The 17,211-nt window shown below is 37.9% G+C and overlaps 1 protein-coding gene across 1 annotated transcript in view; it reads right to left on the bottom strand.

The window, feature by feature from the left end:
* rbfox3b (RNA binding fox-1 homolog 3b) overlaps window positions 1–17,211 on the bottom strand; it is a 211,082-nt gene that overhangs the window by 38,807 nt on the left and 155,064 nt on the right. Inside the window, exon 4 of the mRNA XM_081370428.1 lies at window positions 2,923–3,159. Coding sequence (XP_081226554.1) covers window positions 2,923–3,159 — 237 coding nt within the window. The remainder of the gene's footprint in view (window positions 1–2,922; window positions 3,160–17,211) is intronic.

The following is a 17,211-nucleotide window of genomic DNA, read 5'->3' on the forward strand; positions in this document are numbered from 1 at the left end:
CTACCACACACACATCATCGTCAACACATTTGAGCTTTTCTTCTCATTCAAACCGAATGCAAATGCCATCAACACAATACAAGGACAGCATAAGGACCCAATGCACTGAATAAAAATGCGTAGGTATTTAGACACAGTAGCATCAATTAATGTCCCGACTGCATGAAGCAGGAATGATGCAAACCGACACGGCTCTTATTTGGTGTCACTCTGTCTGCGAGCGAGAGATAGTGATAGTTGCGCGAGCCAAACATGACAGTGATTATGTCATTATAACGGCACACAGTGTGACACATCATTACAGTGTTGTCAAGCGCTCTCTCACTGCTCATTATTTCGGACAGAGGAGCATGTACTCCCAAAACACGGCGTCTCACACTGCGGCTCCATGCGCAGGCTCCATCACGGCTTCATAATCAGAGAATATTTCAGAAATGACTTATGAGAGACGAACCTCGTCCAGTCCGGGACGCACAAGTTCATCTAATGAAGTCAAGAGACGTTTCTAGTGTGAACTCAATGAGATCTGCGGATAGTTTCTTGCAATAAAATCAAATTTTATAGTCTTTATGCACGTTCCTGGTCCTGTTGATTGAACAATTCATCAGTGCGTAATATTCCTAAGCGGGGAAAAAGTCAGCTTCCCTCATAATACCTCAATAGGATGCTTTTCTGTTTGTTCATTTTACTTACTGACTCTCATAGGCCTCTCATGTTTTGTTGGAAGCATTTGCATTTCCTTCATTAAAATATAATAGCTTGCTACGCCTCCAGAACGACTTTCCTTTTTTGTCAGGTTTCATCCTCCTGTCATATAGAGACAATTTTTTTTTTCCATTTTTCACCATAAATTCATCATGATACTATACCCCCCCTGTTCAAAAGTTTGGGGTAAGTAAGATTTGTTGGTAACACATGCAGTTACCATAGTAATAACTATAAATGATGCATAATTACATGTAACAAACCCTAAACCAAAGCAAACCTAACCCTATAGTAAGTACATAGTTCCTTAATATTATTCAGTACTTAAATGTATAATTACTGTGTAACAGAGATTTAGATTTAAAAAAAAGAAAAGATTACTTAATACCAACTAAATAAATACCAACACTAATCTCTTGAACACGAGTGTACGTTTATGCAGACACTTCTCTCCAAAGCAACTAAATGTGAACATTTAATCAGTTTATCATTCCCTGAATCGAACACATGACTTTAGTGTTGCAAGCACAATGTTCTTCAGTTTGGGCTACAGGAACAGGAAGGCTTCAATTCTGTAAGTCATTAAATACATTAAATAAACAGAAAAGCGACTTGTTTGAAAACACAACTGTTAATTCACATTAAAGGAAGCAGATTTTTTTTATATACAAAGCGACTTATAAATGAGGAGCAACACAAGCCATGTATAATTCAAGAGCAAAGCATTAGCAGTGCAGCGATAGTGAAACTCAGGAGTAAATCAGAGAAATACAAACACGTTTAATGGCAGAACAGCAGAGAAAAAGAGGGGGAAATGTGTTTTAACTTTTTATTGCAAAAGGACTGGCGTAAAAATAAGCTTCTCTTCATAAAAACAGTCGCTTAACTCTAGTTGAAGTACTTTATATTAAGCGTACACTAAACAAAACCAGTGTACAATGTTTTCACTCGTGATATTTTGAAGTAGAAAGACTGAAATAGCATTTTTTAGTATTTACATCTTTGAAACTTTTCTTTTACAGTTTGGCATGTTTACATCTTGCAATTCTTTTTTTTATACTGCGTTTATTATATCTCCACAGTAGAAAAAAATAAACAAAAATATCTCACAATTCTGAGCTTATATCTCGAAATTCTGTCTTTTTTTCTCAGAATTGTGGAAAAAAGTCAGAATTGTCTTGTTAGGACAACTTTTCTTCTCAGAATTCTGAGTTTACATCTTCCAATTCTGTCTTTTTCAGAATTCTGAATTTATGTCGTGCAATTTTGTCTTTTTTTAAATTCTGAGTTTACATACAATTCTATGTTTTTTAGAATTCTGAATTTACGTCTTGTAATTCTTAATTTTTTTCTTAGAATTCTGAGTTTCCAACTCGCAATTCAGTTTTTTTTAATTCTGAATTTACGTCTTGCAATTTTTTTCTTTTTTTAGAATTCTAATTTTACGTCTTGCAATTTTGTCTTTTTCAGAATTCTGAATTTATGTCTTGCAATTTTGTCTATTTTTAAATTATGAATTTATGTCTTGCAATTTTGTCTTTAGAATTCTGAGTTTACATCATGCAATTCTATCTTTTTTATAATTCTGAATTTGTCTTGCAATTCTGTCTTTCTTTAGAATTCTGAATTTACGTCTTGCAATTCTTAATTTTTTTCTTAGAATTCTGAGTTTACAACTCGCAATTCAGATTTTTTTTTTAATTCTGAATTGACGTCATGCAATTTTTTCTTTTTTAGAGAATTCTGAGTTTACAACTCGCAATTCAGTTTTTTTTTTTCTCTACGGAATATGAATGTTTTATCTTTTTATATACAAATATATATAACCCGATTCTATTTTTTTTTTATGACGGACGAAAGTTTCGGAGGAAGTGTGCAAACGTGATTGACACAATGTGAGGTCGTATTTATCTTTTAACGTACAAAAATTTTGCACACACTCAGTGTCCAAGGACCTTAACTCTTCTTCTCAGAATTCCGAGTTTATATCTCGCAATACTGAGTTCACATGATGTCGAGATGTCAAAACTGACTGTCAGAAAAGTTCTCAGAATTGTGAATTATCATCTAAGTTTAATTCTTGCAATTCTGACTCATTTTATTTTCAGAATTGAGAGAAAAAGTCTTAAATGTCTCCTTGTCTGGACTTTTTTTCTCAACAAGCTTCCACAGAAAGCAGCCTGTTAGCATGTGTGTGTGTGTGTGTTTTTGACGCACCGGCGCTGTGTTGTTCCCGCTGCTGATGGCTGGCGTGTTGCTGTCGGCGTTGGCCAGATCGCTGTGAGTCTGTGCCGGCGTGTAGAGCGTCAAGCCGTGATCCGGGACGCGGTTCTGTCCCGCGTAGTCTGGCGTGGGAAGAGTGTGTGTGGCGCTGAACTCGTTCTGCGGGGGATGCCCATACTGAGGGGTGTACGTCTGGGCCATGTCCGCCGGATTGCTGGCCTCCTGGTTACCCTGCAAACACCAATGCAAACAAAAGCATACATTAAACCCCTGCGGCCGTCACATATAGGGTCGTATGTTCAGACTGAATGTTTTTATCCTTCCGAGCGCGCCTCTGATGGGCCGATCAGGGAAAACGGGCCGCTTTAAATAGGCCAGGAAAACAACGATCACATCTCACGGATGATTACAGACACGCTTGATCATTACTAATGAACAGACTTTGTGTTGTTGTAGAAGCCGCTCGGAGGACCAGAGGCCACTGGGATTTTTCCACAGCGCAGAAAAAAGGAAATCAGTCTCCTTACGATGTTTTGACTGAGAGCTTTGATTTTCCTGACAGGTTACTAATGTTAACAGCGGTCGACGCTTTAACACGTCTTCACACGAACACTTTCTGCTCAGCGGTGTTGAAACCAAGTTGTTTGTCAAGCTACAAGCTTCCCTATAAAGCCTGGTGTGTCATATTTGATACGCACATTTCAAAGGCCGTGAAATGATAGACTTTTGCTGAAACACCTGTTGTACACAAACTACTCTATGCCTTCTGTCATCTGATTGATGTTTTTAGTAAGTAAAAGGGATTTTATAAAAAAAAGTTCACCTTCAGCTTGTGGCTCACGTGTCTTTTAATGGTGAAATCTGAACTGACTTCTATAAAGTTAACATGAGAATAACCTCAAGATTTCAAGATGAACACTTACTGGACTGAAGCAACTTAGTTTTACTTGATTTTTCTGCACACACAAAAAAGTATTAATAATCACGCTCAAATGAGAGTATCAAATATGATCATCAGGCTTTTGAGGAAGGTTTATTAGTTCATCTGTCATTGTATTGCATTGCATTATATGTTTTAAAACCACAGAGCTTTGACATCATAAAACTAAGCATGTAAAAATCATCTTACCAAGACATATTATTGACGACTGATATTTACATGCATTTTATGTAAGTAGTCTGCTATACTGTAAAAAAATATCCCATTGATTTACATTAAAGCTATCTGAATGGCCATACAAATATCAACATTGTCAATATTTTTGCACAGTTTGGGCCTATGAATACAATTAAGATGCTTTTTCTTCAATATTCTCACTATATTATACTATATGAGCCATAAAAGCCTGATGTATAGTATGATACTCAACAAAAAACATGACATTTTTTTTAAATATTTTTTTTAATATTTTGTCTAAAGGTGCAATAAACAGTTCCATTTCATATATATATATATATATATATATATATATATATATATATATATATATATATATATATATAATTCCAAGATATAGATCACTGTGGTCCATAGCAGTATTTCACCGGAAATAAGACTTATGGGTAAAAATAAATAAATAAATAAATAAATAAATAAATAAATAAATAAGAACCTGTATCAAACAGATAGCGTGGAAGGAATCTCTGAATGCGGGAGGAAGATAAACACACTGGATTTTTCCCGTTTGCCTGTTCTGGTCATGGTTATTTGGTGTTTGTCTCAGCTGTTGTTCCTGCAGATCTTTTCCTGGAGTCTTAATGAGCCGAGAACCCGTCAGCCGCTGTAAATGAGCGGGAATTAAACCTACACAGAGAGTTCCTGAACAAACCGCAGGTCCCAATTAAAGCTGGCGGATACAGGACGAGAGTAACGTGAGATCAGCGCTCACAGTCGCTTTCTATCGCTTTCGTCTCCTCTTTATTCGTGTTTGTGCTGTGGAACTTCCAGCAGGGTCAGAAACTACAGGAAAATCACACCGAAAGTGACACAAATACCCATGCTTTTAATGTGGCGGCAAAACAATGTCACTCAATGTCACTGCTTTATCTGTTATCAAAATTTGATGTACAACATAACTGCATATAATGGAAATAGTGCAAAACGCTATGTATCCTGAAAATGAAAGTGGCAACAAATATGCAGAATAATCAATATGTTAAAACTGATGACATAAAATACTGAAAAAGTGGTCTCTCCTCAGCTGCCCCTCATTAACCAGTTTGATTCTCACATTAAATATTCCTACAGAACCCATCAAATAAACCTTTTTCTGTCTCTTTGCTGAGTGCGTGTTTCTGCTGCTGCGTCATTCTGATCCCAGATCAGTTCAGAGCGACTCTCTAACGCACATTCAGAACCGCAGACATCATTAAGATCAAACCCACAGCAGAGATCAATAACATGATATTATGCACGCACATTATGCAAAAACTACATTTGATCAAATGTGCAGTGCAGAACCCAAAGCCCAACGCAACTCTTTACCATAATGCAATTTGCTTGACATGACCCTTCATTTCCAGTGTAATGAATCAAAAGTGATATGACAGGTTTATCAAATCATAACTTTATCTACTTGCATTTTAAAGTGCCCTATCATGAGGCTCATGGTTTCAATCTGAAGGGTCTCCTACAATAGGTTTATTTGCATCCAAGTAAAAAAAAAAACTTTATTTTTCTCAAAATATGCATTGCAGCATCACCTCTTTTCTCAGTGTCTGAAACGATTTCCACTCAGTGTCTGAACGTCTGATTGGTCAGATGGTTCAGTCAGTTGTGATTGGTTTACTTTTTTCTGATTGGTCAGATGGCTCAGTCTGTTGTGATTGGTCTACTCTGCTCTGATTGGTCAGATGGCTCAGTCTGTGATTGGTCTACTCTGCTCTGATTGGTCAGATGGCTCAGTCTGTGATTGGTCTACTCTTCTCTGATTGGTCAGATGGCTCAGTCTGTTGTGATTGGTCTACTCTGCACAGATTGGTCAGATGGGTCATTCTGTGATTGGTCTACTCTGCTCTGATTGGTCAGATGGTTCAGTCTGTAATTGGTCTACTCGGCTCTGATTGGTCAGATGGCCCAGTCTGTTGTGATTGGTCTACTCTGCTCTGATTGGTCAGATGGCTCAGTCTGTGATTGGTCTACTCTGCTCTGATTGGTCAGATGGCTCAGTCTGTGATTGGTCTACTCGGCTCTGATTGGTCAGATGGCTCAGTCTGTTGTGATTGGTCTACTCTGCTCTGATTGGTCAGATGGCTCAGTCTGTGATTGGTCTACTCTGCTCTGATTGGTCAGATGGCTCAGTCTGTGATTGGTCTACTCTGCTCTGATTGGTCAGATGGCCCAGTCTGTTGTGATTGGTCTACTCTGCTCTGATTGGTCAGATGGCTCAGTCTGTGATTGGTCTACTCTGCTCTGATTGGTCAGATGGTCCAGTCTGTTGTGATTGGTCTACTCTGCTCTGATTGGTCAGATGACTCAGTCTGTTGTGATTGGTCTACTCTGTTCTGATTGGTCAGATGGCTCAGTTTGTTGTGATTGGTCTACTCTGCTCTGATAGGTCAGATGGACCAGTCTGCTGTGATTTGTCTACTCTGCTCTGATTGGTCAATCAATATATTGTTTTATGTGAGTGAGTGGGCAGGATGACTTTCACATTGTTTTGAAACAAAAATTCTAGGCTACAAGATCCAGTTCTCAAAAGTCTTGTGAACAAATATTTAGCATGGGTTTTACGGCCTCATTTCAGTGACTTAAAAATAGTTTTTTTTTTCTTCGCAAAACACGCATAAAAGTAATTTTCACAAAACTACAAAGTTGTACATACATGCTGCTCACATATTATTGTAGCAGAGTTTGCCCTGAATACAGTGTAATCAGATGAAAATGTAACAGAAATAAGCACAACTGTCAGCGCATGTCAAAACATCTCCAGGGCACAAACATATCAAATATCAAATTGTTATAAAGTAAAGATTATAAATATTATAAAATACTCTGTAGTATGCAAGTATTCCAGTCCCAAAAGCACTCAAACTCAACTTACCGACCTGCAAATACAATCTAGTGCTCTTAACACCTCTGAAAACACACTTTCATGACGCAACGCAAAACACAGTACAAAGCATTGAGTTTCAAAGCAGCGCAGCAGTGAAACACACACACACACACACACCCTCTCTCTCTCTCTTTAAAAAGGGCAACGCTCCGAGTCACACGGGGAGAAGAAGGAGCTTATTAGCGAAACACAAAGCCACGCTTGCTGCCGTCTGATCTCCACTGCTGCTCTGAAGTGTGTGACAAACACATTTTCTGGGGGCAGATGAACCAGACCAGAAAAAAGAGGCTCGTAAATCAGAGGAGACGCCAGCGTCCTGGAGAGACCTTCAACCCCTCAGAGTCCAGCGCCGATGCCCTCGCATCCCACACACACACACACACACACGCGCGCACGCACGCACACTAATTACTGCTCACACACGCCTTCAGAGAGGCAGGAAAGAGCCATCAGGGAGAGCCGAGGTCTCGAACACCTCTCAAAGCAGACAGACTTTGAGATTTTCTGGGTATTTTCATTTATTCATGACCTGAAAAAGCTGCGTTCTTCTATTCGGTTAATATAGCACATCATGAGCTAATTACCATATGACCGCCCACATTTACATAATATCAGCATTCAGTAACTCAACTCTTCCTGATGTAAACTACAGCAGTCAACATTTGAAGTGGATCAAAAAAGTTCATCAAAGTTGTCCTAAGACAAGAATGGGTATTGTTCAAAATTCATGTACAACTTTGATGAAAGGTTTTGATCCACTTCAAATGTTGCCTACTGTATACTAGTACAAAAGAAGTACAGTATCTCTCAAAAGTTTGGGGTCTGTATATTTTTTTATGTATTTGAAAGTAGTCTCTTCTGCTCTGCATTTATTTATTTTAACGGTAAAATTGTGAAACATTATTATAATTTAAAACAGCTGTTTTCTCTGTGAATATAGTATATATAGTAACGTGTAATTTATTCCTGTGATCAAAGCTGAACTTTCAGCATCATTACTCCAGTCTTCAGTGTCACATGATCCTTGACATGATGAAACATTTTCCGATTATTATCAATGTTGAAAACAGTTGTGCTGCTTCATATTTTTGTGGTATTTTTCACGATTCTTCGATGAATAGAACGTTCAAAAGAACAGGATTTATCTTTACTGTCACTTTTGATCAATTTGATCAACTGAATGAAACCATTTCTCTACAGAAATTGCATAAAAAGTTCCATAAAGTGGAAGGTACAGTAACTACATCAGGTCAGAAAGAGTGGAAAACGATCATGTAAAACGAAATAACAAAGTGTACGCGGTCAGGAAGCAGGAACCACAGACCTGAACCTGATCATTAGCACCCGAGAGTCCACTAAAATAACCCACACCAGAACACTCGCAGTGCGCTCAGATCCTCCTGATGTGGAAGGATTCCCCCTCATTCCCTCCAATTACAGCACAACAACGGGAAGAAAGAGTGGCAGAGGGGCGGCAGGCCAATTTACAGCAGGTCTGTCCATCGGGCACCGGTTATTAGTCTTCATTCGGTGCGCTTGAAAGCTCCGCTGTGTCGTTTTTACACCTCATTTGTGAGGGAATAAATTTGGCAAAACAAACAGCGTGTCTGTCCTCAGTCTCGACGGTTTTCCCTTCAGAAAGAGCTGAGCCACGACCCCAACATCTCACAATCTCACGCGCTGTTTGACCTCAGATACTGCCCTATACAGTACACTCTAAAAAATAAAGCTTCCAAAAGGGGGTTTTCACAGTCATAGAAGAAACTTTTTTGGTTCCCCAAAGAACATTTCAGTCAACAGTTCTTAAAGGATTAGTTCACTTCAGAATTCAAACTTCCTGATAATTTTCTCACCCCCACGTCTTCCAAGATGTTCATGTCTTTCTTTCTTCAGTTGAAAAGAAATGAAGGTTTTTGAGGAAAACATTACAAGATTTTTCTCCATATAGTGGACTTCAATGGGGTCCAACAGTTTGAAGGTCCAAATTGCAGTTTCAATGCAACTTCAAAGTCTCGACACGATCCCAGCCGAGGAATAAGAGTCTAAAAAGTTAAAAAGTATATAAATGTTTATTTGTTTTAGAAAATGAGTGATGGTTTGGTTAGATAAGACTCTTATTCCTCGACTGGGATTGTGTACAGCCTTTGAAGCTGCAGTAAAACTGCAATTTGGACCTTCTACCCGTTGGACCCCATTGAAGTCCACTATATGGAGAAAAATCCTGGAATTTTTTCCTCAAAAACCTTCATTTCTTTTCAACTGAAGAAAGAAAGACATGAACACCTTGGATGACATGGGTGTGAGTAAATAATCAGGAAATTTTAATTCTGTGAATGTTTTTCTCAGTGTGATGAACATTTTAATATGAAACTTTTTCCAGGATAAAGAAACTTTTGTAGAATGGAAAGATTCCATCTTTCATGGAACCAAAGATACCAATAAAGAACTTTTTTTTTTTTTTTAAGTGTACACACTTACAACGAATGCCAATATTCTGTTGAGATAAGGCAATGTATTAAGTTCTTGTTTGTGTTGATTGTGAGAATCAGCCTGGTCTCAGATGTTTGGAAAAAAAACCCATAAAAAATCAATGTGGAGAGCAGCTCAGATCTTTGAACAGAGGACAGTTTGTGTTCATATTGAGATCTCTGACTTTTACTCATAGACTTTGGTATCTTGTCAAATCTGAGCTCAGTTTGAGATATCATTGAGATCTTGTGACTCATCTTCGTGAGAGTCATTTTCTCAGGAGAAAAAAAGCATGAGACTTCTCATCATTTGCCGTCCAATTACTCTCATTATTGTCTAAAACAGAAATGTAGGACAGAATGTATAGAAAGTCAATAGAACTGAACATTATATTTTGAATAGTTTCAGTTCTAGTTATCAATAACAACACTGTTTTGCACATGCAAAGACCTCTCACACGTTCTTCAAAAGATGTAAAATCAATGTGTTATTTATAATTCTCTTAAACAGCTGTGTATCACACAAGTAAAAAAGAGACTAAGCTTTATGTTGTGTGTGTGTGTGTGTGTGTTCTGGGACTCAGGAGCGTCGCAGTAATCGTCTACAACAGGCATCCGTGGCCCGTTCGTCCTCTGAGACTGAAGCTGAAAGTGTCTTAATAAAGCAAAAAGACAGAAGATCATTTTAAACTCTTATGACACACGGCGAGGCCTCCTGCAACTCTCACCGGACCACACAACACACTAATAAACACCACCGCACATCACGCTCATGATCTCAGCCTGAGACAGACCTGCCGGACTGAACCAACACGCCAAATATAGACTTCAACTCAATTAAAAATGACAGTTATTATCAAATAAACCAGACCAGAACAACTGGAAACCACCAAGATAATTTTATAAATGTCACATCCACCAGCTGGAGTACCCATGACACACACCAGAGGGCGCTCGTCCGCACTCATGGACTGCATTTCCCATAACCCAGTGCCTGGACTTATTATGCTTGATTACTTACACCTGTGTCTCATTATCTTGTTAAAGCCTGCCTATTTAAGCCCTGTGTTTTCACTCATTCTTTGCAAAGTCTTGTATGTGTCAAACTGCATTTCTGTTTTGACATTTGCCTGTGTTTTTCTGCCATGTTGTCTTTTTGGATTATCTGCCTTGTGTTTTGACCTATTGCTTGTTTTATGGATTATGATGCTGGATTGCCCTTATAAAGCTGCATTTGGATCCTCAACTGTGTCTCTGAGCAGTGTGCGATAAGATTTTGAGTGTATAGTGTATATATTAGAGATGCACCGATGTATCGTCCAATTAAAGCTACTATTTTCGCTATCTATTGTTTAAAATCAAACTATCAGTACCGGCCGATATCATTTTGAATATCAGCTATCATATCAGCCGAGACATTTAGTATCGGTGCGTCACTAGTATATATCACTGTATGCAAGTGTGCAGTATTTATGCAGGTTCTTGTATATGCAACTTTATATAATGAGGTGGGCGATAATATATTACACTTTGCAAGGAAATAAACAAAAAGGAGTCAGTTGAGATGTGTTTTATAGTACATGTCTACAGTAAATCTCTCCTCAGAAGTGTGTTTCCTCTGGTTCAGATGGAGGATGATGTTTCCCTCAGGCGCTCAGAGAGAGAGATGAAGATATGAAGGATATAAAAGCGTTAATGATGCATGATCCTCATCTTGTTAATGGGAGGGTTATTAAGAGTAATTATCTCCGATAGAAGAGAGATCATTCCTGAGAGCTTGAGAAAATCTGTCCCGATGATCTTGCCTGATCCAAACACAAGACAGGAGAGGAGGAAACCTTGTTTAAAGTGTCTCGTTCCTGTTGCGAAACAGCAGAAGCTGGTTCACCAAACATTTGGAAGATTAAAATTCTGCTTTTTTTTTTAAGTTAAGAACACAGCATTTGTATTTCATGAAATACTTAGTTTTCCGAGGATCTTTTCTTGCGTTTCTAAGACTTTTCTTTCCTGAAAAGAATGTCCGAGGTTAGAATGAACACCAGTTAGTTACATTAATACATGTTTAAATTATATCCAATGTCAGTTCATTTTAACTAATCTAAACATAATTCAAAGCAATTATTAATATCAGTTAATGTTAATTTCAACATTTACATTATTAAAATAAAAATCACATGTGTTAAAGGACAAGTTCGGTATTTTACACTTAAAGCCCTGTTTTCAGATCGTTTCTGATGAAATAGAACGGTTAAGATTGAAATTTGGACAAATGCTGCTGTCCCGAGAATTTTAGGTTTCTTTCGCTTTCCCCCCCACCTCCACAATGGCTGCATAGGTGCACTGGAACAATCCTTCCTAAAACACATTAAACTTTCGTTTACAAAGACGTGAAACTCACCGAGTGGTCAGGGGTGTTCACTGATATGCTCACACAAAAATCGCTGCAAAAGATGCTTTCCAACAGGTTTTATCGTAGATTTTGTCTCCTCCATTGACTTGTATTGGATGTGCTTTGAGGTACGGTATTACTCCGCCACCATCTGGTCTGGAGTGTCTATTATTCAAGCTCTCAACGGAAGAATGTACGGGTGTGAGACGTTTGGAAAAATAGGTCCACAGTTTTACAACGAATGGTAAAACACCTGTTGGAAAGCATCTTTTGCAGCGATTTTTGTGTGAGCATATCAGTGAACACCCCTGACCACTCGGTTTTAGGAAGGACTGTTCCAGTGCACCTATGCAGCCATTGTGGAGGTGGGGGGGAAAGCGAAAGAAACCTAAAATTCTCGGGACAGCAGCATTTGTCCAAATTTCAATCTTAACCGTTCTATTTCATCAGAAACGATCTGAAAACAGGGCTTTAGTGTAAAATACCGAACTTGTCCTTTAAGATTATTTAATGGACCTGAGCCAGTGTTTTATTCTATTATTATTATTATTAATAATAATAATAAACGAGTCTACTTCTTAATATAACCTCTATATATAACCTCACACCATATGACCATAAAAAATCAAAGCCTCTCACTTAATTCTTTGGGGAAAATATGATGTTCTCAAGCAAATATCTTTCTATGCTGAAACTTAAGATTGATGTTACATAATAAAGGTGTCCACTGCATCTGCCTTCAGGTCCCAGCACACACACACACACACACACACACACACACACACACACACGATATTCAGCACTCATGAGCTCTAATGAGACAAAGTTAAGAAGTAAAACTATATGATGCAAACTGACAAAACCTCCTACACCTCACCTCATTACTGACCCACAGAGAGAGAGAGAGAGAGAGAGAGAGAGAGAGAGAGAGAGAGAGAGAGAGAGAGAGAGAGAGAGAGAGAGAGAGAGAGAGAGAGAGAGAGAGAGAGAGAGAGAGAGAGAGAGAGAGAGAGAGAGAGAGAGAGAGAGAGAGAGGACACACTTCATTGCCTTCGTCCAATTAAATGTCTTGAATTGGATAGAGGGCTGGTGACCACACACATAATTGATGCCACTGTGTATGTGTGTGTGTGTGTGTGTGTGTGTGTGTGTGTGTGTGTGTGTGTGTGTGTGTTTCATGTCTTCCTCAATTTCATTCAGATTGATTTATCAGTGCACACTTTCTCTGCATGTATGTGAGCTTTTCTGTAATGAAATCTACACCTAGTTCAAACTTAATACGAAAATTAAGTGTTTTTTATTCTTCGTCTTACAATGAATTCACTCCAAACTCATCCATGAATGCATGAGGCAGGGTTATCCTTTACCATAAAAACAAAACTTCTAACAGCTAACTTCTCATTTTCATTCAATTTAACTTAAAGTTTTAAAAACTAAATGAATAACTAAAAGTAAATAAAGTAAAACTAACATAATAAAAATGTATAAAAACCTGTTGGTAACACTTTATTTTACAGTGTCCTTGTTACATATGCTATATGTACTTACCATAGTAATAACAGTAAATATGCATAATTACATGCAACTAACTCTCCACCAAATCCTAACCCTATAGTAAGTACATGTAGTTACTTAATATTACTCAGTACTTAAATATGACTACAATGTAACAAAGACACCTTAAAATAAAGTGTAACCAAACTCTTAATCATATTTTTAGTAATAGGCATTTTTTTAAAGCCTAAAAAAATTGTAAAGTAAAATGAAGAAAAAGTAAAATGAAATTAAAAACAGAAATATAAAAATAAAATCTAATTCAAAATATTAACAAAAAGTATATCAATTATACTAGAATAACACTGATCTGAGCAAATAAAAGCTCTTATCTGGTGATTTGACTATTCATATACTTATCTGGTACAGAAATGTTTTGCTTTAAAAACAACTTTGTTCTATATTTCTTAAAAAAATAAAACACTTTGTATATTTTGTATTCAGACGATTTTACGTGTAACTTAACTATCTTTTTCGGGACTGTATATTATACAATTGAATGACAGCGAATGAGATCGACACCTGTTGAAATTAACCGAAAACCTGTTTTTGACACAGAATTTAGCCAAAATAAGCAAGTGAGAAACATTCAAATGCTGCAGGACAACACACACACACACACACACACACACAGTGAAGTATGAGCAATAGTGAAAGTGATGCTTGTCTTAAAGCACTAACAAGGACCAGAATTGATCTGTGACTATAGTTGACAGAGGAAGAGATTTCACACACTCAGCTGAAAGAGGGAGACGTTCACTAAACACACACGTGTCAGGAGACGTTCACTGAACACACACGCGTGTCAGGAGGGGTTTGGGACGTCCAGCTCTAATGGCGGCTGGCGTGACTGTCTGAGGAAGAAAATGACTTGCTGAAAAGCAATTGACTGATCCGCGTCCTTTCTCACAGGACCACTGACCCATGAATCTTTCATTAGAGCCCGATATGCGTGTGTGTGTGTGTGTGTGTGTGTGTGTGTGTGTGTTCACCTGCACTCCGTCATCACTGCTGCGCTTGAGCTACAAACTCCTCATGACTTAAATCAGTTCAACTACAGTCACACTAGGAGTCAACTACAACAAGCTACTAACAAAAATGCTAATAAAAATACTTAAAAACACAGACACACATACACTTTCATGTGACACTCTACATAGGGATAAGCCGCAGTAAAATACAAAATAATTGCATTACAAAATTATGTTTTAATACTACTTAACAATTATATAAAAAAAAGACAATATCGAACAGGGAAAACTATTAAATGACGAATATGTGAATTGAAAACAAATCTTCTAAATGCAAAAAAAAAAAAAAAAAAAAGTGTGACAATGCACTTTTGAATATTAGATTCTGATTGGTTGACAGGCATTTAATGGTGTCAGCTGATGAATTATTTACCGTATAATGGCTATGAAGCACTTCTCAAACACTCGTTCAATGCCTGAAAGTAACTTATACATACTATTAGCAGAGATTAAAAAGTGACACTTTCCAACTATACCAGCTGCTTAGGCGGTTTCTATACATGGAAACTTGAAAAACTGGACCTAAAGTTTCACTGCAACGGAGTGCTAGTTCGTGAGTGGAAAAGATGTTTTGAAAACTGCTGAGCCACTGAAACATGTAGTTAAGTTGGTGGCATCACCACTTCTGGTTTGCATCACTGCAGTGACAGACTCAAAACAGAAACAGGTGGAAGTCGAGCGACGGAAAGAAAGAGGAGGTGATTGATCGGAGGACTTTGTGAGAGTTGCGTGAGGAGTTGTCGGTCTCAGCGGAGGCGTGAGGCTCAGAGATTGATGCACACATTACCGGCTTCAGACCTGAATGAACCTACACAGATCAGATGGTCTCCGCCAGCTGTTCTCCCACCTCCAAACTTTCACCCCGCGTCGCTTACGCGTGGAGGAGCTCCGGGTTCGGGAGACGCTGGAGTGTGGAGAGTTTTATGAAGAGGAAAAGCGAATCAATCTCGGCTCGAGATCATCCAGAAATCAATGGAGCTCGGCGTCTTCGGCGGGGATTTGAGCAGATGCACATCTATTAGTCGCGCTATTTTCTGGAAAAGGCTTTTAGAGTTTAAGGAGCGCGGCGCTCGTGTCCTCGGGGCTCCATCGGAGAAACACATAAAAGTCAGCGAACGCCCGGACGGGACCCCCGGCTCAAACATCAGAGCCCCAGCTGTGAGCCCCCCCGAGGGACAGAGCGCTTTAGAGACGAGGAAACTAAACGCTGAGGTGGCAGGAGAGCCAGAGAGAGCTCCGAAATAGACATTAGAGGAAGAGAAAAGGACTGACAGAACTTACAGGAGGAGATCAGGGGCCGGATTCCTTAAGATGAATTCGAAGAATTTCCTGAGAATGTTCCTATAGGTGCAATTCTTGGAAAATTCTCAGAGATTTTCTTAAAGGGGTAGTTCACCCAAAAATGAAAATTAGCCCATGATTTACTCACCCTGAAGTCATCCTAGGTGTATATGACTTTCTTCTTTCAGACGAACACAATTATATTAAAACAAATGTCCTGGCTCTTCCAAGCTTTATAATGGCAGTGAATGGGTGTATGTCTTTGGAAGTCCATCAAAACCTATCCATTCATGATTAAAGTGCTCCAGACGGCTCTGGGGGTTAATAAAGGTTTTGTGAAGTGAAGCGATGGAATCGTGTAAGAAAAATATCCATATTTAAAACTTTATCGACTAAAATAACTAGCTTCCGGCAGACGGCCTACGCTAGTCGACTTACGGCAAAAGAGTAACACTTGAACTTGACGCACAACGTAATGAACACAGTTGCCCAGTCCTGTTAGTTTGAACCGCGAGAGGCTTCAATTGGCGTCATTACGTTGTGCGTCAAGTTCAAGTGTTTCTCTTTTGGCGTGAATCGATGCGTACGGCCGTCTGGCGGAAGCTTGTTATTTTAGTCGCTAAAGTTTTAAATATGGATATTTTTCTTACACGAACGCATCGCTTCACTTCACAAGACCTTTATTAACCCCCGCAGAGCCGTGTGGAGCACTTTAATCATGAATAGATGCACTTTAATCAGGAATGGATAGGCTTTGATGGACTTCCAAAGACATACACCCATTCACTGCCATTCTAAAGCTTGGAAGAGCAAGGACATTTTTTTTTTATATAACTCTGATTGTATTCGTCTGAAAGAAGAATGTCAAATACACCTAGGATACTTCAGGGTGAGTGAGTTTTCATTTTTGGGTGAACTATCCTTTTAAGAACATATTATTTTTCCTTAATTAAATGACAGGCTTTGGTGTTTGTATGATGGCTCTTGCCAAAGGCTCGGTGATGAATAATTAATTTGAAACAACTCAATAAATTCATTAAACTTATCCATCTTACCTTTGGGAATTTAATACAAGTTGGAGGTTATCTGAACTTTATTTTTTTAAAGAAGATTATTTTTAAGAATTTTAATTATTCTTAAATTTGGTAATAAGAACAATATTTAAAAGGAAAGATACTCAAGTACTACTTTTGGGAATGCAAAATATTATAAAAAAAAAAAAAAATATATATATATATATATATATATATATATATATATATATATATATATATATATATATATATATATATATATATTAATAACACACAGACACACACACATTAGTGCTGGGCAACGATTAATAGCATTCAAAATAAAAGTTTGTGTTTGCATAATATATATATATATATATATATATATATATATATATATATATATATATATGTGTGTGTGTGTGTACTGTGTATAATTATTTTGTATATATAAATACACACATATACATGTATACATTTAAGACATTTTTG

The sequence above is a fragment of the Scardinius erythrophthalmus genome (assembly GCF_964197995.2).
Source record: "Scardinius erythrophthalmus genome assembly, chromosome: 1".
Classification (NCBI taxonomy): Eukaryota; Metazoa; Chordata; class Actinopteri; order Cypriniformes; family Leuciscidae; genus Scardinius; species Scardinius erythrophthalmus.